At 37.5% G+C, this 26937-nt stretch overlaps 1 protein-coding gene across 2 annotated transcripts in view; it reads left to right on the forward strand.

The window, feature by feature from the left end:
• adcy2a (adenylate cyclase 2a) overlaps positions 1 to 26937 on the forward strand; it is a 77328-nt gene that overhangs the window by 26464 nt on the left and 23927 nt on the right. For both annotated transcript variants that reach the window (XM_035414082.1, XM_035414090.1), the window contains exons 3-4: positions 2397 to 2558; positions 20932 to 21081. In XM_035414082.1, coding sequence (XP_035269973.1) covers positions 2397 to 2558; positions 20932 to 21081 — 312 coding nt within the window. The remainder of the gene's footprint in view (positions 1 to 2396; positions 2559 to 20931; positions 21082 to 26937) is intronic.

The following is a 26937-nucleotide window of genomic DNA, read 5'->3' on the forward strand; positions in this document are numbered from 1 at the left end:
CAAGTCAGAATAACACACACACACCCACGCATGCACACACACAGACACACACTCACACACCCACGCATGCGCGCACACACACACACACACACACACTCACACACACATAGGTGAACTTGCATTTCCACTGAACACTGGCCTCTTATTTAAGCAGAACTGCAGAAGGGCTGTTCTCTCCCTCTGGTCAGGTTGCAGCTGCTGTGAGAGGGAGTATGTAAGAGAAAAATGTACAGCACATTGCCAGCATTTTGTACTTTCCCTGGCATTTCATTAATATTTTGTACCCAACTGAGAAAGCTCTAATGAAGTGCACTGTGGTGTGACTGCAAACAATGATGTAAAAAGATTAAAACCATAAAAGTGAAGGCAAAAAGAACTTATACAGGCCATGACATTTTAGTGTTTTCATATTTCCCTTCCAGGAGGTTAGCCTGCTGCAATGTGTCATTTGGAGAAGTAGTAAAATTATTTACTACCGTGAAAATGGTTTCATTAGTTGCCTTTAATTCTGTGTTCAGGAAAAATAAATATTGACCCAGACAAATTGCACTCAAAGATTTAATTAAAGGCTGCTTGTTGAAAAACCTAGTGAGGGACCCACTGGAAATGTAATATGCTGCACTATATACAGTATAATATGTTGGTTTCTAAATATATTTCATAGCAGTGTTTTATTTTTTACAAAATTTGAAAATGGTAACAAGTGCCCATATATTGTGAAGTATTGTACTTAAAGGTGCACTGTGTAGAATTTAGCAGAATGGACTTGGCAGAAATTTAATATTATATTTATAAATATGTGTATTAGTGTATAATCCCATGAAAATAAGAATCGTTGTGTTTTCGTTACCTTAGAATGAACCCTTTTATCTACGTAGGGAGCGGGTCCTCTTCCACGAGGCCGCCATGTTGCACCGCCATGACTTTCTACATTAGCCCAGAACGGACAAACTGCTCTAGAGAGGGCACATTTGTGATGTCTGGGTACCTTGCAATAGCTTTGTGCAATGCCACACGTGTTGTTTATGGTGTTGTCACCCTTTTTAGTACAGTCTGGCTTGAATGGCAATGCATTTTTCAATAGGTGAGAATATAAGCTTTCTAACGATGTATAACATGTCTAATTTTTCTTTTGGAATAGCGTTTTGTCAGCGTAATCGGAAGTTTTGTATCATCGCATTCACTTACGCATTCACATGTGGTAGCAGTAAAATACGCTGCACCTAACGAAGCGTTAACGGTTTTTTGTAATTTCTTGGAAAATACTATTATTATTGAGGACTTCTGGGCATAGCTAAGCCATATGTTTGCTGATAGACCTAGTTGACATCGTTTTCTGGTGTAAGACAGAAGCAGATAGAAATATGTTATCGATTTACTCTCTCTGTTTTTGAAATTGAGTGTCTTTAAATAGGTTAGTGTTATTTTAAAATGAGGATATTTCACACTAATGTAAGCATTTAGTAGTGTAACAATTTTTGTGACTCATCATGTCTTTCTATGATTTACCATGCAAAGCAGCTAACGTTAGCAATAAAACGCTACCACAATGCGGAACAATTAAGAATCATAATCGCTATCTTACTTGTAAGCTATGACCTATAGTTTTACAGACTATATAACTAAATACAATTTATATATCTATCAAGGAACCTCATCACTTGACACTTGGCTTCTCGATGCTGTCATAGACGATGACATAATTTTTGGAACTTACAGGCCACCGTAGCTTCTCCTACGTCGTTGGAAAGGGAGGGGTGAGGGGAGGGGGGTATTCAGTTGGTTGCAATCAAGTTTCAATCTGCAACCTTACAGCTAGATGCCAATTCTACTCGCTGAACCTTTAATAACTTTTATTCCAACACTTTTGGTATGTTTTGTAAGGGAAATCTGCTCAACCAAACTGCCCATTTTCCCCAGTGTAATGTTCCTCCATTTTATCCTGTCTTTGTAATTAAGTCTGTGGTGACACAGCTGGACTTCTCTCAGCTAGGCCTTTCTTTGCTATGTCTCTGAGATGGAGGGAAAAACATTTACCTAAACACTGTTTATATACTCCCAGTGAATTATTTTCAAACAAACAAAGCTCATCAGGTTTACTGCAGCAGACCTGTTTAGACAGACATGTCATGTCACAAACAAATCCAAAACCAGGCTAGTAGTACTCTATGCTAATGTAAAATATCAAACGGGAATTCATTCATTTAGATAAAAAAATATAACACAGAAAAAACACCCTAACGATTCTTAAAATCACATTTACTATCCACCTATGCATATAACTGGATACGCATGGTGGACTTGTTTTCTCTCTGAGATGGTCATAGCTCAATGTAACCCCAGTCATGCATGTGTTTTTTCATTTCTGATCAGTGCTGTTGTCGATGTCTCCCCAGGTCTCCTTCTTCCTGTTCATTATTTTTGTGGTCTACACCATGCTGCCCTTCTGCATGCGTGACGCCATCATCGCCAGCGTGCTGACCTCTTTCTCCCACACTGTCGTGCTCAGCGTCTGTCTATCCACCACCACAGACAACATGGAGCCCCTGATATGGCAGGTCAGTGATGCTGTGTCTGAATGACAATGAACTTCTTCAATGAGCCTGTTAGGGTACTATGAGTGAGGGAAGCAGAGAGTGCACTCATGTGTGTCTTTCACAGAGTAATTATCAGCCTGTAACTGGCACTATGTTACTGGGTTGTTTGGCCTTTTCCTCACCTGTAAAAAATACTCAAAGATGTTTACAAAGCTCAAAATGGTAGCCATGCCAGTAAATTTCACAATACATTCATTGCCAACACCTTCAGCTGGAGGGATTTTGTAAAGTGGAGAAGTCTTATGATAATAATAAAAAAAGGCACAACACAATGGAGCATTATCCTGTAAGAATGTATATTTCTGTTTAATCAGAAATCGTTACTTAGCTAGCCCTATCACACACTTTTATCCAAAGCGCTTTACAATTTTTGCCTCTCATTCCCCAGAGCAGTTAGGGGTTAGGTGTCTTGCTCAAGGACACTTCCACATGCCCAGGGCGGGGTTTGAACCAGCAACCCTCCGACTGCCAGACAATCGGACTTACCTCTTGAGCTATGACGCCCCCATAATAATTTCCGGAAGATTCACATGAGGTTAGAGGAATGCTAGAGGCAGAGTTTGAGGTGGCGATTATGCTTCTCTGTACAATGAGGTGCTCATTGTACAGAGAAGGGACATGCCTGCTGATAAGGACAGGGAGAGTGGGAGGCCAAGGGGTTAAAGGGGAGGGGGAGGACAGCCAGACATTGGAGGCTACAGGGGACTGGAAAGGACAGGAGAAAGCACTGTAAGACCACAGGTGAATGTAGCAAGGTTGCATAGTTAGGCCAAAGAACTGAGCATGGGAGCAGGGGACAGCTTGCTCAGGAGTTGGGGAGCAGGATGATCAGCACAATCATGAAGGCAAGGCTATGTTTTTTACACTGATAGTCACTAGGTTGGACTGAAGGACTGAATAAACGAGCATAACTCCACACTTTTCTAATTTCCTGCAGGTTCATATTAAATCCATTTATTCATTGAATAAATTAAGTTTAATGTGAAACATCAGGAAATTAGTTTTTATGCAGAGTTGTGCTCATTTATTCAGTCCTTCAGTCCAACCTAGTGGCTAGGAGTGTAAAAAAAAAATATTTTGGGAAAAAGGAGCCTAAACGCCATATGTCTAAAAATATTTTCTAAACTTGTGTTAAAGGATGTTTGTGACCACGTCAGTTGACTAAATGAAAGTAATAAAATATAGAAATGTAAAAGGAACATGAACAGAAATTGATCCTAATTAATACAAAGTAAATCCTAGTAAATAGATTCACTTCCATAACAACCCTTAAATGATTGTCAAACAGATGGTTCTCTGTTATTTATATACATTCATACTTGGAACCTGTGACCAGCATCAATTAAAGATTGTTTCTACACAATGGTGTTTACCTTATTCACAATCTTCCCAAATGCTTTTTCCTGATGTGTTTGAAAATGCCACACCTGCAGATTATGCAGTAGAGTGAGGCAATCGAAAGATTTATAGAATAGTTTTAGCAGTGTCTAGTAACATGCTGGAAGTAAGGATCAGGGATTTACCTCTTTGGGATCAATTTTCAGTCACTTTATGGGGTGGGCTTATTTAGAAATATTCAAAAATAAACTGTCATTTAAAAAAAATCTTATTTCTTAAAATCTTAAACTGTGAAGAAATAAAAGTAACTAGAAGAGTGCACTCAGTAGAGTGCAGATCTCTGCCATGTTAGCTTTGCTGATGCAAGAATAGAGGCTACACAATCAATGCAACCAGACAAATACAATATGACAAATTTTTACCATGTGCCACTGAAAATCCCAAAAATGCCAATTCAGTGAAGTAACGCTAAAGGTGGTGACATGTTAGCTAATTTCATTCATATCAGCCACAATGTGTTAGACAGAGCGAACTTGGACGTTATAGTCTGGCACTTTCGTTTCAAATCTGGACAGGAACAATTCCAAAAGACCAATGATGTAAAATATCAATTTCAACGTAAAAATGGCAACAAAATAATTTCCACAGATCCAAACATTAACGTACCCAGTTAGTTGGCAGATTATTTTGTTGGCATTTTAATGTTGAAATTGACATTTTACCAGGGCTGGCCCGTGGCATAAACGGTCTATGCGGTTGTTTAGGGCCACAACCGCTGGGGGGGGGCCACACGATCCAATTTTTATCTAAGGTAAATAACATTTTTGCAATTACGTTATTCATCCCCAATCGCGGAACTAGCGGTATTAATTTCAAACAGAATGTTAACCGAGCATTTTATAACAATGTAATGTAGGAAGAATTTTACCAAGTGAAATCCACCCCCCCCACCCCCCCCCGGCTTGACAGGATTGAACAGCACCCCTCCCCCAAACAGACTTGCTTAGGGCCACCAAAATGCTAGGGCAGTTGTTGATCACTTGCGGCCCCTTCCGGCCGGTTAGGAGGAGTGAGGAGTTAGCACTCAATGTGTTTCAATGGACAATGATGGAAATTAATTCAAATAAAATACTTGTTGTTGACCGATTTGCAAAATATTTGAGAATTCAGGTCTTTGGCCTGCTGTCAGCATGCACAGCAAGTATTAGACTGATCGGCCCAGTAGTATGCGAGATTACCTGCGGACAGATACAAACAGATGCACACACACACACACGCGACCAAACACATAATCCTCGCCAGGCTCCCGCCTGGCGGAGATAATTAGATGGCTATACCTTTTTTCAAAAAAATATTAAATATCACAAAGTATTTCATACTTTCTTCTTCAGAAATGTAATCACTTTTTATTTCATGAACACCGTTAATATCAAACTAAATTTGTTAATGAATTAAAATCCCAAAATATGGCTTGATTATATTGGCCTAGAATGGATCTGTCAATGTTGTATGATAGGTGTTTTTCCAAGATTTAAAAGAATTAACTGTTGCAGACATTTCTTATGTACATCAAATACGCAAAACTATAATTATATACCATGGCAATTTTTTCAAATTTGTCCAGGTCTATGTAGTTCTTAATAATTGAGTATGAGAAGGTTAATGTGATTCATTTTGCCTTCATTTTTAATGATTACCATTTTGTAGGCCAGCTAACTGAGGGTTCGTAGGACCACAGTCCAATAACTCTGCTGCCTTACTCCACCTATCATTTTAAATGAGAACCTTACAGAATTTACAAGTAATCTCAGTTTGTCCATTTTTTAAAATTTTTATTGTTTTTCCAAAAATGTCTATGGCAAACAACCACAGGAGAATATACTCTTAGCTCAGGCATTGGAGCATCACACTGGTAGTCAAGAAGCTGTATGTTAAATACCATGTGTGCTATAATTTCAGGCTCTGTACAATGTGCAATCAATAATGTGAAAATAAATGGTAATTTTGACATTTTACCTTCCATATTCTTGATTAAATGCAAACCAAGTGAATTGTGCAGAAATGATACCAGTGACTTAATATGAAAAAAATATGAATAAGAAATATGAATATTGCTACATCCAATCACAGCCAATGCATGTTAGCATTCATAACCTTTGATGTGTTGTTTAATTATGCTTTCACCTAATGCAAAATAAGTAAAAAGTAGCCCACTTAATGAAATGTGTATATTCTTGATCAGCACTGTTGTGGGCGGAAAGGAACATCAATGCATCAACAAGCAGTAGGTAGCATTAAATCATTGTGCAGCCATTATGAGGGTGTAAGCAATTCTCTGCAAGGTCTCTGTGCAGAACATTATTAACTTTGTTTAGTGGTGTGTAATCATTTTTTTCTAAAATTCAATAATTTTAGGAGTCTGGTAAAATACAATCATTATATGACCATCTGGCAACACCGTATGGGACAATAATAGCAATCATGGGTGTCCAGGCTACAAATTTCCATTCATGACAGGTCAGGGGGTCATTGTATGAAGGTAGGGTTAGTTGTATCAGTCAAGCTGATTTCCACCTGCATTGTTTTTAGATATAGGTAGAACAGTTCACACCAATCAGAACATTTTTCTCATGCAGAACCATAGAATATTTTCTGTCCTGTACTGATGAGAACTCTGCCAGCTGTTAATTTTATCAGATGCGTAATTCATTCTGGGGCAGTGATTGGTGTTCACACATGCCTGTAGGCTTCAAGTCATTGCGCTAAAAAAAAAAAACACATTCCTCAGCTTATTGTGATTCTCTAGTTGAGGCCATCTGTTAAATGTACTTTTAAAAAAAATCAAGTTAAACATGGTTGAACATTTTTATTGTGAGAGGATCAGTCAGAAAATGGTCTTGTGAGGGAGTGGGGAATTTCGGAGACCAAACGCAACTGAGCATTGATTCTTTAAGCTATCCACCTGGGCGGAATAACCACTAAGTCTCGTAGAGACAAAAGGATAGGGGGGGAAAATAAACGAAAAGAAAAACAATACTCCTAGGGGAGACTATCCCAAAGAAAAAGCTTTAGTGACCTGAGTACAGGGTGAAGAAACTAAGGCTAAGGAGAACGTGAGAACTAAGAAAACAGCCCTCGAACAGAGGACTGTCAAAATAATCACTAGAGAGTAGTAGAAATGAGCAAGGACAGTAGTGCCAACTTTGTAGCCCACAATCCAATAATAGTTCAGTTTCGCAGTAACTCTTCGCGTAAAACAAAGGACGCAGAAGAGGAACTGATCTAGTACTGAACAAACACTAAACCTTTTACCAAACAGACCAAGTTACCGCTTTCGTGTAACGCAAGTGACACTAAAACAAAGCTTGTCGGTTTGCTTGCGGTTTAAATACAACGCCAACAGGTGCTAATCGTAAACAAAGACTTTCACGCGTATAATTCAATCAAGGAAATGAAGAAAACTGAAAGGCCGTAATAACTGAAGAAAAGGCGCAGTAAAAGAAAAAAAAAAAGAAAAACCAATGGCGTAAACGAAAGAACGACGCGGGATGGAACAGAAATGGTGACAACACCCAAAATCATCAGTTTTATATCCCTCAAGATGCATGAAGAACATATTTTAAGTTATCTCAGTTGATAATTGTAAGTCTCATTTGTCTGTCTGTAGAAGAACAGCAGAGAATCACAGAGATTACATTGTGTGTATGCACTGCTGTACATATGCCCATTCAGGACATCTACTATTAGTTTGATAGCATGTCAGTTTAATTGGGCATTACCCAAGTGATCTGGATGTAATCTGACTTTTTGAAAGGGGTGTTGTGCTATTTTATCTCACAGTGGAATCATGTGTGCATCTAGTGTTAACTGCTACAATTATCACTAAGCTGTTCAGCAGTGTCTGAGCAAGCCACTGTCGATTTCATCTGGTCTTGGGCTTTTCTGTAAACAAATTTTCTTTGAGACTTTCTTTCTGTGTTCTTCCTTGATCCCAATTTTCTCCTGAGACACAATTTGTGCACACTTGTGTTCATCTCAGCAGCCCTTGTCTTTGCCCTTGAAATGCGTGTACAAACACTTTCAGGTCATTTGCAATTTTGAGGACACTCTCCCTTTTCTGAGTCTATAGATTCCTGTTGACAGCTTTTGAAAGGCTCAGAAGTCACCTGCTTTATTCCCTGCCAGACAGACAATGTGTGCTGAACCATATCTTTTCCTGACACCTTTCCTTTTTAATTCCTCTGTTTACCTCTCTCTAAATCACTTTTCTCTTCCTTGTATTTCTCATTCACATTTACGTTTGTTTTTGCTACGCACCTTTCAAGATCTTTAATGATATAGAGTATGTTGGTGGGGAAGACTTTGAAGGTTTTTCATTCCACACTAAATTAAATGTCTGTACATAACATAGTAGGCCCTATGATCAAATACGTTAACTTTTATTGTAGCTCTTCAGTACTTATACTGTCCTTACTCAATGCACCTTTGCACTGATTTTTTTGTGTTTAAGATTCTGTTGCATATTGATGACTACTCTATGTTATAATCAGTGCTGTGCATTTAATACTGTAACTTCTATCTGTCATTTTTCCAGGGCAAAGTGTTCTGATTTTCTGGCTCAATATTATGAATATTCATGAGTGGGTGCTGCTGAATACAAAGCATCCAACTTGGGCTATATTTATTTATTATGTGACATATAATTATTTTTTGTCCCACTATCACTGTTTATTGAGTTGTGACCTCAGTTGTAGACCTATGTGGTAAGACATGCAAAGCAGTTCACAAGCAGTTCACAAGGAACAATTACCAAATTCATAACATCTATTGTAGTGTTACTCTAAGTGGATATTGAGACACTTATTGAATAGGTTGAATGGTGATTGAACATTCTATATTAGGCCAGGAACCGGAAGTGTAAAACCTTTCACAATTCATAATGAAAGAATGACACAAAAAATAATTAAAAGTAATAAATGTAAAACAAAATGGATGGTTTAAACAACAAAGCCTGACATCTAATGTGAAATGCAGGTCATTGGAATGTTCAGATGAATAATTATTTTCTAGGTTAATGTAATGGCCCTGTGTGTTTGGAATGCAGTGCCCTTTTAAAGAGCACTTTAAGATTAAGCCAATTTATTCTTACAGGAAGCAATATTAAATGTGAAGAATTTCAGTGTGCTTTCAAAGAAAAGGTCAGTCCTCCAAATACTGTCTGCGCTTTGCATTTTCCTTCACTCTTGCTGTGTCTTGTGTTCCTCATATATGTGTAATGCTAAATTAGTGTACAGTTATCATCTACATTAGGATAAGCATTACTTCTGCAGAATACAGAGTTTTCATGGGACTTTGACAGAGGTCAACCAGGGTATGAAAATTTTAAAATGCATAGACTCATCTACACTTGTGAATTTACTAATACATTTGAATAAGGCCAAGTTTGCTGATTATTCCCTAATCAATCTATTACACAAATCATCCATACACCCTTGTACTGGGTTGTAACTGTGTGGGTAACAGGTCTAAAATAAATGTAACAGAATATTGTAAAGGTCTAACAGAGAGTAACTGAATACAGGGATAGGCATTGCTGTCTGCTTTATTCCCAATGGCTGGGCATCAGGGGAGAACACTGCGGTGCTGACAGCTGGAAGGCCTGCAGCAAGGGGACCGGCCTGATCTGCCAACTCACTGTCAGACAATAGAATAAAACACAAGGAATTTATGCATACTGAATAAAATAAGAATCTTCTTGATGTATGTATTTAGATAATGTACTACTACATGTATAACTGCATGTGGTATTTCTTTTCCAATACAGATGTGATGATATGAACATTATATAATCATAAAATATATGAAATAGGTGGTAATATCACTTATTTTAGTAGACTGAAATCTGTATTTTGAATATAAACATGACAAATTGTACCCAATAACAGTTATGCTATTTGGTAAATACATTGGTGCAAACAGATCTAGAGTAAGACTCTCAGAACTCTTGGCAAGATAGAAGTAAGTTTCATAAAACTATGAAACTCTCATTCGAAGGGAAGACATATACTACCATACAATCATGAAAATGTTGTATTTCATGAGATCAGAAACACCATGGTGTATGTTGTAAGCAGGACTGTGTCCCCAGATGAAAGATCACTACTCCATTTCATGCAGTAAAGAACTGGGTCATATCACATAGAGGGAGGATAGAGACGGCTCTGGGTCACAGATTTCCGCGACACTTCTAAAACTTCTAAAACCAATCACAGGCTTACGGAAGTATGTATGTTAATCATGAATCAACAAATCACTTATTTGTCTAATAATTAATTGAATCTAATTACTGATTAACTAATCATCAATTAAACTTATTTCTTCTATAATTTTACACTTCACCGTACATAAAAACTTGGATAGTTTCACAATCATACATTTAAAATATTTAGATATTCAAATTAATTAATAAATAATAAAACATTCATTGTCAAATGCATCCTCCTCAAGGTATTTGTAGCTGGCCGGTGGTGCTGCCTGTTCATACATGAGTTCTGCACTGACTAACATAGATATAGAGTCCTAATGCTTTGGGCACATTTGAACCAGTTAATTGAATCAGATGAACAGTTTTGTCAGAGTAGTAATACAGAAGTTCTCATAACAGTAGTATGCCCTCGTGCCCTGCTAATTATAAAGCCAAGAAAATGAGAATCTAAATTTAATCTATTCCACCGTGCAGAAATGTCTATAATTCACATCCAATTTCTAATTTTCTCAAGATAGAAGACTGTTTCACTTTACGATTTTAATGGGGTCTTGAGATTATTTTTCTTTTGTCCCATTAATCACTGCAAAATGGCCTGAAGTGGGTTTTAACAGTTACTAATGTAATATGTGAACATTATAGAAATAGAACCTTATAATACACTATCAGTTGCAGGGAATGTAATGTACAGTATAAAGCATCTTACTGCTGGAAAAACATATTTCTGCCATAATCCGTATCACTACTGATAGTACTGTATCTGTTATCTAGTTGTAAATGGCTTTATGAGGTATACCTTGTAGTGTAGTTATCCAGTAAAATTTGTGGGCAGTTTTGTTTCCAAAGCAATTCCCCAGCTTTACCCAAGCCAGAGTATTTCTTCATCAGATTTTGAATATATCTTCAGCTTGAGTGGCACTAAATTAATCCCATGGGTTTTGGAAGCTGTCTGCAGTCCAGTTTTTAATCCTGTTTAATCTAAATGGGAATTCTCCAACCAAATCAATATCAGTGGGCTCCTGTAATTTCTAGCCAGAGGAGTCTAAGAATTCACACTTTCAGATATAGCATTACATTACATTACATTACAGGCATTTGGCAGACGCTCTTATCCAGAGCGACGTACAACAACAAAGTGTATAACCATAACCAGGAACAAGTGTGTCGAAAACCCTAGAGAGAAGTATCGTTCCAAGTGCAGGGAACAACCGCATAGTTCAACTTGGACCCTGTAGGTTAAACTGATTGAAAATGCAGTTTGAAATGAGAACATTACTTTTCTACATGTCTGTGAGCACAAACACTGTGTGTGTAGGTGCTTAGACAGTAGGCCTTTTGATACCTTAAAGGCATACTATGCAGGATTCTTACCTTGAAATTATTATAAAATAATTATTCAGTCATTTCTATGATGTACTGGCAGTCTCTGTTATTGTGCACATTTGCTGTATCCGTTGAATCCGTTTGTTGAATCCGCTGAATCCTCTGCCTGTACTTCTTCTAAAATGTGCTTGGGATGTTTCTGGGTATGACACTCTTTTCTGTGTGGGGAGGGGATGGTGTGGCTACAGAGCTTGTTGGGTGTTGGTTTCAGCAAAGAATTTGTAGCTAGCTACTGCAAGGGCAGAGGTGAAGAAGCACAAGTACAGCAAGTCGACAGTTAGTTAAAAAACAGAGTCAACCTTCAAATTACTTTTCATAAATGGCAACAGCTGAAGTTCACAAAGGGGATGAAAAGCGAGGTTGAATTGGTGTTTTCTCTTTTTGACCTTTAAGTAACATTACCTCTAGCTATCCAGCTATCTACGTGAGGTAACTAGATAGCCAAAGTCAGGTACTCAGGCTGTGTGGGTATGATGAAGACAGAGGAGGAGATTAATAAATCCTGCATAGTATGCCTTTATGTCATTTTTGAAATGTGGAGAGTTTATAGCCTGAAGCCAATCAACATGTGCCCTTTACTTAGACTTTCAAATAATTCACATATATTTAAAAACACAAGTTTTAAAATATATACTTTGGTGAGTTAATTTGGGCAATTGCCAAAATCACCAATGGCATTTTTGGGGAAAAATAATATTTGCATTTAATTAAGTTGAAGTTAAAGACAAATGTTGATCGAATCCAGGCTTATGTTTCTAATGCCAATTATATTTGGGTTCCAGTGGGAGTTTGGTATGCATTTCAGTTTTAATAATGTATGAAATGCCAGTGAGAACAAAGTGAAGGAAGAACTAACAGCATGCTGTGAACCTTAATGACCAGCAACTTCAATTTTTATGTAATTAGTTTGTATTCAATTTACACCAGAGTAGATAAACCAGTAGATTACCGCACTTATGGTTACAAAGGCTTGGAGAACTCCTCTCTCCAGAAATGTACTGTACACAGACCTTTTTGGCTATGCCTCCCATATGACACCATAGCAATTACTGTTAACAGCAGGAAATACTGTAATGTCACATTGAATACAAAAGGTATGACAATAGCTGAAGCACCTTACAGCACACTAGTTATGTCAGTTTATTGTAACTGCAACACTACAGAACTTTATTTTGTATCCTGCCAGTCTGATATGCAAAAACACCAACAGAAATTTGGGGAGTTTGTGAAAAAAACTTTGAAGAATTAATAAGTTTCAGGTCTGCTCATTGCTGGTCTTTTTTAGCACCATATGTTGTTAACTGACACAGGAAAGCATATCTTGATTTATACACTAAGTATTTTACTGTGGACTGAGCTGCTGCCAGGGATTTGGGCCCCACCACTGCAGGCCACCCCATCCCTGCATAATTACGGTACAATTTTTTGAAAGCCCTGTCAGTCAGGGCCCTTGGAATCTTCCTAACTTCCGTAAAATTAAGTGAGTTGGCTGCCAAGTTATTTATCAATACAAGGCACCTTTTTTTAGCGTTTTAATAAATGAACATGTTTCTCAATGCATTTTAGGCTAATGGGTGTACTATTTTAGGTTTTAGCCAGTTGATTTAGCTTCGTGAGTTTGATTCATGAAATGATGAGCAGACAAGCATCAAAAATTAGTCTGGCTGGGTTAGGTCAATCATTATTATAACTGAACAACATGAGTCCATGAGAATTCATTTTGAACATTCCTGCCTGAAAATGACTTGAAAAACCTGTTAGCTTATGAATACATTTAATGTTATTTAGAGAGGGCCTGAGCATAAAACTGTAGCATTAGCCAATGTCTCATATGGCCCATAGGTGACCTAATTTATGTTTTAACATGCAGTACCGTCAATGTAGTTAACCACATAGTAAAAAGTTAATTCAGCTCTAACAATACACATGAGTCCAGCAGGGACCATATGTACACTGTAAGAGTTGATTTACACTAAATATTTTAATCTATACTTTTATCATATTGGTAATTGTACTGTTACTTAACTACATCTAGTGTCAAGTAATTGCAGCTTACTTAACTACATTTTTAGAGTGGCTTCCCCAACACTGACTCAAATAACAGAACATGAACCGTCACATTAAGAATACGATGTTCTTGAACTGTTCAGATCAAAGCTTGTTCATCTCTTCTACTATGGTTTCTAGGAAATACTACACAGCAAAATTTTGAGAACATGCAGAATAATTTAAAAGCTATACAAACTAAATAACATCTACATTCTAATCTAAGAAAACCTGAGCGACTGAATAAGCCAGAACAATGTTATTGTGTCCATTTGGAAACTAACCCAGCAGATGTCCTCTTGCTCTATTGAATTGCCAATGATGTATGGGGGCTAATAAAAGTAACTGGGCAGAAATAATCTTTTCAGGTCACTGCTATGTGCTAGATTCCTTGTTCATAATAGACCTGTTTCTGGTTTCAGCTCTAGGCTCGAAGATTTACACATGGATTATCGACATGATGGAAAGATATTAATATAATAAATTCATCATTTTGGTTCAGCAAATATTGCACCTTTCATAAATAAATTCTTATTTTAGTTGATGCAGCTGCAATATGATTGACCAAATATTTTGATCATAGCAACACTGAAAACATTGTGCGACATTTTCTCATTTTGTCCTACTCTCATTCTGACAACTACGAACAGGAAGAACCTCACAGTTTTATTGTATTTTTCTCTTGCTTTTCTGTGCTCCAAATTTGCATCCCTTTCTGACTGGCTAAGAATGTGCTCAATGTTTATCAGGAAAATTTACAGTATATACTGTTTGCTTGAACTGAAATTGTTTTAATAAATATGTCAGCTTTCTCCACAGTCAGTTGGTTTTCCATCATTATTCTTAATGATTTCCAGAGAAATCTCTGTGTCTGTGAGGTAAATGTGAAGTGAAGAGTTGTGCTGCTCCTTATAATCTACCATCTTCAAACCCCTATGATTTCACTGGCAGCAAGCTCTCTTTGGGTGTTTTATGCAGTATGACATGAATATATTACAAAAATTACAGGGAGTGAAATAAAAGTTATAAGGCAAAATTCATGAACACTATGTTACTAGGGATTTCAGCATGTTCAAATGATTGTTTCAAATGTTACAGTAATGTCAGGGTGGTTAAATTACACTTTATAGTCTTGAAGAAATTTACGTTAATTGCATTACAGCTTGTTACAGCTCAATATAAATTCCATATAAAAAGTTATTAAATGCAATAAGCAGTGCAATAAATTGAACAACTAAATTTAACAATGAGTGATGCATCTCTAACCAAAAATCCCTTCCAAACATCACTTACTGTACACACATATGCTCACTCACACGTGCACTTGTGCACATGCACACACACACGCATGCAATCACACTCAACTTTGTCATCAAAAATAGCTATGTGTTTGTTAAAATCTGGGAGGATTATGGATTTTATGGATTTTGTTATTGGCTTTTTGTCTTGAGTTTTTTGAAAGTTTTTCTTGTTCACCACAGAGGAACTAATATATTTTCCAGACAGTTCAACCTTGTTTTCCTGTCAAGGATGCTGTAGAGATTTAATAACTGTGCCATACTATAGATGAAATAGTCTGCTAAGCTTGTTAGTCGATAGAATGAGATCATTGAGTGCTGCTTCTTGATCCATCCTGTCTATTTAAAGAGCACTTGAACACCTGAGCTTGCTTTCTTCTTTTCGCATTGAAGGCCTAAGCTCTCCTTAACACACTTTATTCCAGGGAGTCTGTCTGCTGGGTCATTAAAATGGCTTCACTTGCATCCTGGGCTCTGGAATCAATACGTTCTGTGTTCCTTTTTGTGCATGTACAATGAAAACCAGTAGCTTAGATGTAATAATCCACAGCTATAATGAAGCTACTGTGCACTTCTCTCTGCTTTTCTCATTGCTTCCCCTGATTAAAGTTTTTTTTTTTTTTTTTTCCAATTGCCAGCAGATATAAATGGTGTCAGAGAGGCATAGCTCATTATGGAGAGCTTATAATGATGCTCTCCTCTGTGCAGGGAGTATCTTGTAAACCAGGTCAAATCTGCGTTTCTCACTGTCCAACCACCTTATTGTTCAGGCACGGTAATGCCCCAATTCATAGCATCACAGTACTGAGTTACCTTTCAGTTCTAGCACTAACTACATCTGTAATATCACTCAACTGATGCACTATGCAGTATTTAACACAACCCTTGCTTATAAATCAATATGCATCTGGAGAACAGCCACTTCATCAAATGATATTAGTAATTGCAATAATGCAGTGCAACTCTTCGTAGCTAAAATAAGTATAAGAAAGAGAAAGAGAAAACTTATGAAAATGATTAGCATCGACAATTCAAATAGTTCTAACAGAATGTGTATCCCTACTTGAAAACTTAATGGGGTAGGGAGGGATTGAGGGGAGGGGGGGTGGGGGTGTGGACTGTCATGCCACCAACTACTGTATCATGGATGCCAACAGATTTCCACCCTCCAGATGAATTGCGCTCATGGCGACTGCCTTTGTCGCCTATGCCTAGACAATGCCTAGAACCGGCCCGGACTTACACATTAGGCGTAATAAGAGACAAGTATCAGTAACTTGTCAATACATGTTTGGGGATCATTTGCCTCTGGGGAAAAGGGCAGAGAAAGATGAGGGAAACATGGATGCAAATTGATGTCATGATTGAGAGTATGGTAAGGCATGATATGTGTAGATTATATACCCTGTGGCCTAAGTGACCTATGCTCCTGCTCCACAGCATGATGTCAGAGATCTCCTGGAATGTGTGAAGGCTAGATGAGGTTAAGGACTGTGGCATGGAAAAAGGGGTGGTCTGCGTGAAATTACAGCGTTCAGACTGCAATTCACATTTTTAAAGGTTTAACCCTTTGTTCATTGTTTTTGAAAGGTACATACATTGTCTTTGGTCTTGTTGCCATAGATTGTGGGATACTGTTCAGCCTGTGGCAATTTCCCCATGTCACCAAGGTGGCATTTTAATATGCTCACCATAACCAGCTCAATACGATGCAGGTGCTGTCTGGGGCTTAGCATGGAGACTTCTGCACCCCAGAGCCTAGGCTAATGTGTACAATATCAGTGCAGCTCCACTGATTCACATGGTTAAACAGAACCATTTCTGGGAGCCGGGGGCAGTGCTGCCAGCTGGAGGTTGAAGTGCTAATGTCAATTTGTGCAACAATACACATCTCAACTATGGTCCATTGGTTTCAAAACAAATAAATTGCATGTCAGCTTTTATTTTGCCACTGCAGTGAATTGAAATTGCACTTGTTGTCCTGGAAGGGATCCTCAGAAATGTCCCGATCTTCATTTGCATAGATCAGACAGATTAATTTACTCATCTTTTGAAATTCCTGACTAAAAATGAAACAGAAACAACCGCAGAGCACAATCATCTATTATTTAAGTAGGGGGAAAAGGCAGTTTTGTGAGTGTCTCGATTATGTTTTAAACCAAAGGTCCCTTATCCTGCTTGTTTTCTGTAAACTACCACATTCACCTGCAGACTTATCCAACAGCTCTAAACCTTTCCAGAAACAACAAGCAGAAACAACTGAAATGTGATTGAGGCAATGTAAAAAAAGAAGAATTAATAGACAATTTTGTTGTTACACCAGTTTTATAATAATAATAATAATAATAATAATAATAATAATATAGCACCTTTGATACAGAGTATGTAGCTCAAAGTGCTTTGACAGATCAACACAATCATACCACAATATCAGAACAAAACCATATCACCAAATCACAATGAACCATATCACAATGAATAAAACAAAAATAAATAAATAAATAAAATAAATAAATAAATAATTAAAAGGAGTAGAAAAGTGTATCTTTAATTGTATGCCATGTTAAAAAGGTATGTTTTCAGCTGTTGTTTAAAAATGTCTACTGAGTCCACCTCTCTAATACCTTTTGGCAGGAGGTTCCACAATTTCGGCACGTAGTGGATGAAGGCGGCTTCCCCAATTTTCTTTTGGGGAACCTTTGGTGCAATAAGAGACAAGTATCAGTAACTTATTGAAAGTATGGATTAAAATCTTGGCCAGGCCCTTTCTGCATGGGGTTTTCATGGTCTCCTTGTATCCGTGTGGGTGTCCCCTGGGTACTTCTCCCACAGTCCAATGCAGGTTAGGCTCATTGGAACAACAATGAGACTGAACCTTGGACAGTCTAGAGTGCCCACAGGTATGAGTATGGAAGTGAATAGTGCGTGTGCCCTGCGATAGATTGGCGACCTGTCCAGGGTGTATTTCTCCTGCTCGACCAATGCATGCTGGGATTGAGTGAAAGTACATCTTACAAGCATGCCATATTAGTCATATGGGGGCTGACAGGTACTGCATATGATGCAGCCAATGTTTCATATTTGCCTGAATGATCTATTACAAATAGCTTTGTGGAGCCCCCAGCAGGTCAGCTGTTGAACTGTTGCAGGTCTAAATGAACATGTGTGTCTTTGACTGGAAAGATACACATTGACTTCTTGGCAGTAACTCCAGAGTTTATTTTCTTTATTACTGTACATTTCACTGCAAGGGGCTGAAAGAAGTCAACTATGGGAATGAATATAAACAATGTTTACTTTACTGCTAAATGAAGCACTGTGTTTTATTGCTTATTATGACACAACTGAGCTTGATTGCGTTTGATAATGTGACTCTGGGTACAACTACAGCCAGTTCATAAGAAAAGAAGCACCCAACATTTTACATTCAGCGCTGTCGAAGAGAAGTTGCACATGTCTTTGAGAGTCAATCATATATGAGAGAAAACTATTAAACACTGATATAGGTTGTGAAAAAGAAATATTTGAATCTGAAATGCCGTGGAACTTTTCATTGTTCAAATACTTTATATTATGAACCTTAAATCCAGTCATTTCTCCTCAGAAAGCCAATTTCTTTCACATCAGGCTGTTAATCTTTTCATAGGGGGCCATATTCCTGCAGGGTTTAGAGTTATCTTTCAATTAGCACTTCATTTACACCTGGAGCTGCAGGTGAGATGACCTCTTTTCCAGAATAATTACTTTAGTTCAATAACAAAGAGCTCACATGGACCCCTGGCCCTGAAATAAGGTGTTTTACATTGCCTATCTTTGATTTTATGCACATCAATGTTTTTACAATACCCGTGAACCTAATAGCATTTTAGCTCGTTAAGTGTTCTTGAATACATTCAGCACAGTTCCCAAAGTAATTTTTCAATAAAAAATATGTCTGAATATAATCATACAGAAAGCATAATCATGTACTGGCAAACCACTGAAATATCAATAGATAGCAGTTAGATATTTGTCTTCATGATCATAGTGTTTCAAGTTCCTTTGGAAAACTTATGAAGAAAAGAAAAACAAATTAAAAAATGTACTCATTAAACACATATTCAGCAGTTCATTGAATCCAGGCCAAGGTTAATTATTAGACTTTTCATATATAAATAAACCAAGCGGCATCAGTCTATATCTTACCATACTGCTCTTTGTCCCTAACTTGAAGGCATACATTTGTGCAAGTGTTGCAAGTCTGCTTCAGGCAATACGCTTGTTGATAAAAGTAAGTACATGCTGTGCAGAAATAATAATAAATAGAAGCTGCAGCCATACTCAGACATCCAAAACCTACTGAATGAGACCTATATGTTTATTATAAGCACAAAATGTTTTAAGTTCCTACAAAATGTTGCATTTACCAAAGTATGACAAACCTGTTCTTTTACATCTGCAAGCATTTGGGGAATGGCCACAATACTGTAGAAGATATAGTAATTTATTTACAATTTCAAGCAGTTAAAAAAGCACCACCTGCACATGAGCAGTCCTGAAATGATTCACGCACCAGCGTAGGTTCCTACAGTCTCAGATTTGAGCTAGAGTCACATGCTTCTGAAGTTTTTTTTTACCAAAAAAAAAAAAAGAATATATATATATATATATATATATATATGGACGGACCTTCAAGAAATAATATTCATTTATGATTTCATACAAATGAAAATGTGTGAAAATAAAAGCTTTTTATTTGTTTCAATGTTTTTTATGCTAATTTGTACACCTTTTACAATCATCTTGTTTCTCGGTTGCATTTGATACATTAATTTCCATGCAACTTTCCATGTACTTTACTTATTCATAGTATGCAGTTTTTTTAATTTAATGATTATTTGTATCTGTGTAGTATATATCGCTTTCAAGCAATAATATACTGTATTTTTGACTGGCCAACTGGCCAGTGTAGCAGCATTGAGCTATAAGTGCGTTCTAATCTTCTAGTCACATATGTATTATTGTGAAGGGTATAATTTTTGCTTTCTCTTCCACCTTTTTTCTCTTGATTTATCAGTTTTTTTCTGGGATGTAGTGAAGATTTTAAAGCCTGTGAGCTGCTGTATGGCTAAAAACATCTATTTTTGTTAGTGCCATAAATGAATGGTCTATTATATGAGATACACTCCTTAGTTCCGAGCCATTCTGTTTAAATAATTGCACTGGCTAAAAGTGTTACTGCCTGTCACAGTTACAGAGACTTTCCTATGACTCTGATGAAAATGGACCAAGAGCAATTAACATGTGTGGCAGGCAGCTTCCCTTTGAAGCATTATGATTCTCACACTGCGAGAAGGATTGAAAGAACTACTGAGAAGAGTACTACAGATGAAAGATAAGGATAACAGAGGACTCTGCAGTATTATCGTCACATCTCACTATTCTTTCCGAAAAAGTAAAAGTGTGAGTCTAAGAACTGGGAATGAGGATGAATGTAGCCATGTATCTTGCCACTCCCCATTATTAGAGGGCAGTGATAAGAATACTCTACCTCTCCAGTGTAGTCCTCAGGAACATAGCAATAAGCTCAAGATTTTTTATACAAATCGCACTGTATTAGAGCCTTTTCACAACTTCTTTGTTCAGAGAGCTCTACAGTTAAAACATTGTGTTAATTAGCAAATATTCACAAAAGCCACTTTCTGGTGTGAATTCATTATGCTTTTCCATTTCACATCTGTTTCTATTTAATTGAGCTTAGTTTTTTTACAAGATTTTTCCCCCCGAAAATAAACATTAGAAGAACCATTTGCTGTATCTATACATTTAAGAGTTTCATTACATTTCATTATTTAACTGCATTCAGATACATGTTCTATTTCTGATCTTTCTTATTTTACAGGATTTTTAATATTAGGAATACCAGAGAAGTAAAACAACAATATATTAATAACTTTCTTTGTTTGAATATTCATCAGAATTTATACTTCATATTTTTTTCACTGGTTATTGGTTTGTTTCCCAGATCTTGGCAAACATTATCATCTTCATCTGTGGAAACATGGCTGGGGCTTACCACAAACACCTAATGGAGCTTGCCGTGAAGCAGACCTACCAGGATACCTGCAACTGCATTAAGTCACCTATCAAGCTGGAGTTTGAGAAACGTCAGCAGGTACAGCCTATTTACAGTACAGGTTCTCCTGTAATCTATATAACAGCAAACATGAGTATTAGTGTAAAATAATCTAATTACAAAATAAGTATAATTTAACACGTAATCATGTTTGTTAATCATGGCTTAGACGGACAGCATATTTTCAAAATATATGTAAGTTTCTGGGCAATATAAATGTCATCAATATTATTTCATGCCTTATATGAATGTTATGTTGATAGTGATTTTTGGTTTACACTTGTTTTACTTGAATGCTACCGTTATACTTCTGGGTTGAACTTCCCACTCAGCCTTGCTGCTGCATCCCAGCTAACAATTATTAATGTTCCCCTAACATTCTCGTTAGATTATGGGAACATTAGCTTGGAATATACGACAAATTTTTCACATGTTCCCAGAACATTTTTTTCAAAATTTCTAAGAACGTTCTTTGAAAACATTCTTGGAATGTTTTGACCCAACATTCTTAGGTTTTTACAAAACATTCTTACCATGTTTCCCAGCAACTAAGGCTACACACAGCACTTTACAGTTAATGGCTCTCATTCACCCATTCACACACACACCAATGACAAATGCAGCCATGCAAGGCACCAACTCATCGGGACCAACGAGGCTTTCATCTTGCTCAAGGACACTTGAACACTTTTTTCCTAGGGGGGCCAGGGATTGAACCGGGAACTTTACGATTTGCCCCTCTGTTATTGCGTATTTGTCACAAAATCTGAGTGGTTTCAGATCTTCACAGATTTAATATCAGACAAAGGACGACTGAGTAAATGCAAAACACATTTTAAAATTATTATTTCATTTATGTAATGAAAAAAGTTATCAAACACCCATATCACCCGTGTGAAAAAGTCATTGCCCCCTTAAACTTAATAACTGGTGGCACCACCTTCTGGAGCAATAACTGCAACCAAATGCTTCACGGACGAATGACCGGACATTCTCAAGAATTTACTCCTACGGCTCAGAATTCACTTTTCCTTCAAAAATGGCAAGTCATCCTGGTTCTGAGGCAGCAACGCATCCCCACACCATCTCACTATCACCAGGTTTGACTGTTGGTATGATGTTGTTGTTGTGAAATACTGTACTTGCTCTACACCAGACCAATGGGACCTGTGTTGTCCAAAAAGTCCCACTTTTAACTCATGGCTGTCTTCAGTCAACTGAATCATGGCTGTCTTCAATAGGCTGAATCTAATTATCAATTAAATTTGGTTGATTGAGTAATTGATTGATTGGGCAATTACTTTTTCACATGGGTGATATGGGCGTTTGATTACTTTTTCATTAAAATAAATTAAATAATAATTTTGAGATCTGAAGCCATTCAGTGTGGCAAATATACAATAATAGAGGAAATCAGGAAGGAGGCAAAAACCTTTTCACAGCGCTATATATATTTAGAATCCAGAAGTATGCATTCCATGATTGTGTCTGTGCTCAGGAAATTGGCCCTCATGTCGATGTATTGTGGAGATGAATGTATAAGTTAAAGGTGAAGTGATTTCTGTGAAGAAAGTGCCTATGAGTCATGTTGCTGAACCAAGCAGTTTTTTCTGTAATATCCATATTGACTGTATAATTTCCCTAACAGAAAAACTACGGCAGACGGTGTGAAGCACCATTCAATCACCTCAAAATAGAACTTTGATGTCACTCCCCAATTCCATAGCACAATAACCATATGGACATTTCTCTGGCATTAAAGTCAACTGTGTTGCTGTTGTGCTTTACTAACACCCATAGGTAAGGGCAGCACCAGGAGCTCATTTTTTATTGAAGGGAAAGTGTGGCATCTACTGGGGCTTTTCAGGAAGGGACCTTCCGTCGCTGAAACTAACTAAGCCATTTCGCATGCAGCATGCCCCATCACAGCACCAAGAGTTTGGCACTTTTCAGGGTTCCCTACCAAAATAACCACAATGACTCTCAGCCCTTAAAACATTATTTTCTGTACCTTTTTCCAACAGAAAACCCCATTTCAATAAACAGAATTTGCGAACAACTTCACACGTCCACACAATAAAGCCTCAAACTTAGGGGTTTTGCGTTTTTCCTGTCTTCTTCTTCTTCGTTTTCCTGCCTGCTTCCATCATCACAAATGCTCCAGGCCCACAAAGAATACGTCTCCCCATTGGACAAAATGGACATTTATACAAATGCACGCTTTTAAAACAACAAACTTTGCATTTGACTATGGAACGTCTTGGACAAGTGACAGACCAGGTGACATGAGGTGCTTAAAATCGCATAGCAGTTACCACTGAAATCATATCATCCATGACCCATCCCAAAATGGCAAAATTTTGTTGTTTTTAAAACTGTCCTAAAATTCACAAGCGATATTTGTGTTATGACAAACCATCATTGAAAATATGTTATGACTTATTTTTGCACTGCTTTTCACAGCACCTTGATGAAAGTGAGTTTAACAAAATAAGCTAAATGTTTTGTTCAACCAGTGAACCTGACCAATCTCTGACACATTGATGCACTGTTATGAGGCTGTGGCAAGAGTGGATGTTTTGCTGAATTATATTTTATTATTTTTATACACTCAATCGTATTTTCATTGCAGCAACACCCTTCATCAATTCAGAGAACACAGCCGAAGAAGCTTGTCTTCCAAGCCCCTTGCTGCCTGTCATCACTTTAATCACTTTGTAGTCATTGCACCAGTCATTTTTATATTATTGTTCAAACCCCCCCCCCCCCCCCCCCCCACACTGCCCCCGGCTCATGTTTTCCTTTATGTCTGAAAGTCAGCTGCATACATGTGGGCTACAGAGTGCATCTTAATTGGATGGAAAGACTGAACAAATTACAAAAAGAGCTTATTGAATATTGACATCTGAAGGACTAAATTGCCACTTTAAAGTGAATGCTGATTTTGCAGTAGGGGGCAGGATATGTAAATCCACATTACTTCCCATACACAAATGCTGCCCTTCATAACTAATCTGGTACGTGGCTGGCAGATGATGGGGTGCATTATTAAAGTGTGTATGGATCCAAAAGTAAAGACAATTCTGCCATACTGTATGAAAGTATTTGCCCCTTCCTAATCTCTCTATTATTGTGTATTTGTCGCACTGAATGTTAACACAGTTAACACAGAACACATTTATTAAATGATCATTTCATTCATTTAATGAAAAAGTTATTAAACACACATATAATCCATGTGAAAAAGTAATTGCCCCCTTTTTACACCTGGTTGCACCACTTTTAGCAGCAATAACTGAAACCAGATGCTTACTATAATTAGTTATCAGTCTTTCACATTGCTGTGGAAGAATTTTAGCCCACTCTTCTTTGTTGAACTGATTTAATTCAGACAAATTGGTAGGTTTTTGTGCATGAACGGCTTGTTTCAGGTTCTAGTCAGGACTTTGACTAGGCCACTCTAAAACTTTCTTCAAACTTGGCCAAATTTTGATATCAGTACTTTTAATGGCAGATTTTGCAAGTTTGAATTAATGACTTATAGACAGTGCTTTGTATATTTGTACGTAAGTTGGCATTTTTTGTACAGTGAAAATGGGTGTGTTTTTTTATTTTTTTGCTTAAACCAAAGACATGACAGTCAACGCCACCTAGACTTTGCATTCAGTAATAGGTAATGCAGTAATAGGTCTCCATCTCTTCCATGCTCAGCATTATACTTTCAAAGATAAAAGACAGCCTATATAACAGGGAAGATTAGCCACCTGCTGATGACAAAGGCAGCCACTAATCGACAAATTCCAGGTACAGTGGCTACCTTGCATTTGCAGAGGAGGGACAAAGTGTACCAGCGCCAATGAATGTGAATGAAAGAGAAAGATTAAAAACCCTCCCAATATAAAAAATAGGCCAAAATATGACAAGCTGCCCAAAGCCAAATTTCCCTGCAACAATTACATAAAAAATAGCCCAATTACCCAATCTTTCAAAACTGACTGGTGTTATGTGGCTCAGCGAGACAGTCAAGTTGGGGGACACTATGCAAAATGTGAGGAGGCAGTCAAACAAGGTGTATTTCAGGGGTGCCCTTACATGAGGGAAATGTGTATGCCAAAAAAATACAGTTCTACAACAGTTCAGCGAGTCATCTGCGAGAACAAATGCTCTCAGCTAGAGGAAGGTTAAACGACACAGCCGGGTACGAAAAACTTGTTTATGAACTCAAAGTTCTCCACCCGCAATACTGGCATGAGAATTTACTATCGCTCTTTAAAGAGACTTAAATAATTGAAAGTCTTAGTAATTGTTTCAGAATTTGCAGCTGAGAAACAATTTGTGCTTTCAGATTTATCACAGACACATCAGGATGACAAGTTACACAATCCTTGAAGAATCTTTCCAGATTCAATTTCCAGCTTATGCTGAAATACACAATAATATAAACTGTTGATCGGATAAAGAATCTGCACACCCAGTTCTCAAGGCCTTAATTGTCTACTGATATGAAGGGGAAGCACAAAAACCTGCAAGATGCTGCAACCCTCCAGGACTTTGACACCCTGCTTTAATATATCTCAAATTTCCCCACATTCTCTTCAAAGAACAGACAAGGTGATTGATTTTGATTGCAAATGAAGTCTAGAAAAGAACCTCTCACTGACTTGTATAGGATCCCTTAGGCCTACGTTCTGGTAGAAGCTAAATAAAGTTTGATTGATCCACCTGTTTCAAGGGAGCATTCCCTACCTGTATGGATGTATTGTTCCTTTGAACCCTGGAGGAAATAGTATTCTCTAAACATGGGGATTTCTTTGTGTGAATTGTTAACTGTCTATCTGCACAGCATACTGCTCACCGCACAAGGAGAATATGAAATGTGGTTTTATTGGACAATGAATTTATGGCACTTTTAAGGTGTTTTCATGTTGTCTTAATTGACAGGGTGTACATATCTTACAATTGTCATTCATCAAAAAGCAGCATTCACTCTTTGGTAGCTTATACTGGTACCATCTTAGGTTATGTTATTAATACACCATGTTTGTTTAAGTCAAAGATCCTGCAGTCATTACAGGTAGTATATTTATTTTTGATGTTCTGATTGGCATTGGTTTTGAACAGCGGAATATCATGCCACTCTCAGCACCAGCATGTCTCATTGGATGGACAGCAATGTAAGAACTAGCAAATAGGGGTTCAACATCAGTTCTGTGAATCTCTGCTTCTCAGAAAAAAACATCAAATTAGTCTTATTAGTTTTATTAGACTGCAGATTCACCAGCCTCAGGACAGTAGCATGTCTACAGTTTGACGCCATAAACAAAGGCTGTTTGTGTCTGCATATGATGCTTTCTCTGTTTTAAGAGAGAGAGAGATCCCTATAGAATTGCATCAGGGAGGAACCGTAATCACAGTGTCTGTGCTATGGTGACAGGTCACTCTTAATTAATTGTCTTTTTATAGATGCATCCGTAGTGGCTTAGCACGCACTCAAAACCTTCCTGCTGCCAACCCCCCAACTGACATCCTGACTCTGACACTAAGACAGACCTATAAACCTAATAGCCTAAAAATCAAACTGACAATATCAAAGTGCAGTGGCTACTCCGAACTTACACTGACTGCAGGAAACCTGTGAAATTCATGATTCCAATGCTTATAAAATGTGGACCTTTCTGCCCTTAGACTAGTGCAAGTACTGAGCCATAGGTTCTGAGCCGCAGCTGTACAGTTCCTTATCAGGGTGAACTCGCAGCTGCCAAGCTATCCCAGTTTATAAAATATATGGGCAAATAATGGATTCTGATTTGTTCCAAGGGTGTACTATATTGTAACTTATTACTTATGATAAATGTGTTTTGATTTTTACTAATATTCTCTTCATTGTTCAATATG

The sequence above is a fragment of the Anguilla anguilla genome, chromosome 1, assembly GCF_013347855.1.
Source record: "Anguilla anguilla isolate fAngAng1 chromosome 1, fAngAng1.pri, whole genome shotgun sequence".
In the NCBI taxonomy this organism is placed as follows: Eukaryota; Metazoa; Chordata; class Actinopteri; order Anguilliformes; family Anguillidae; genus Anguilla; species Anguilla anguilla.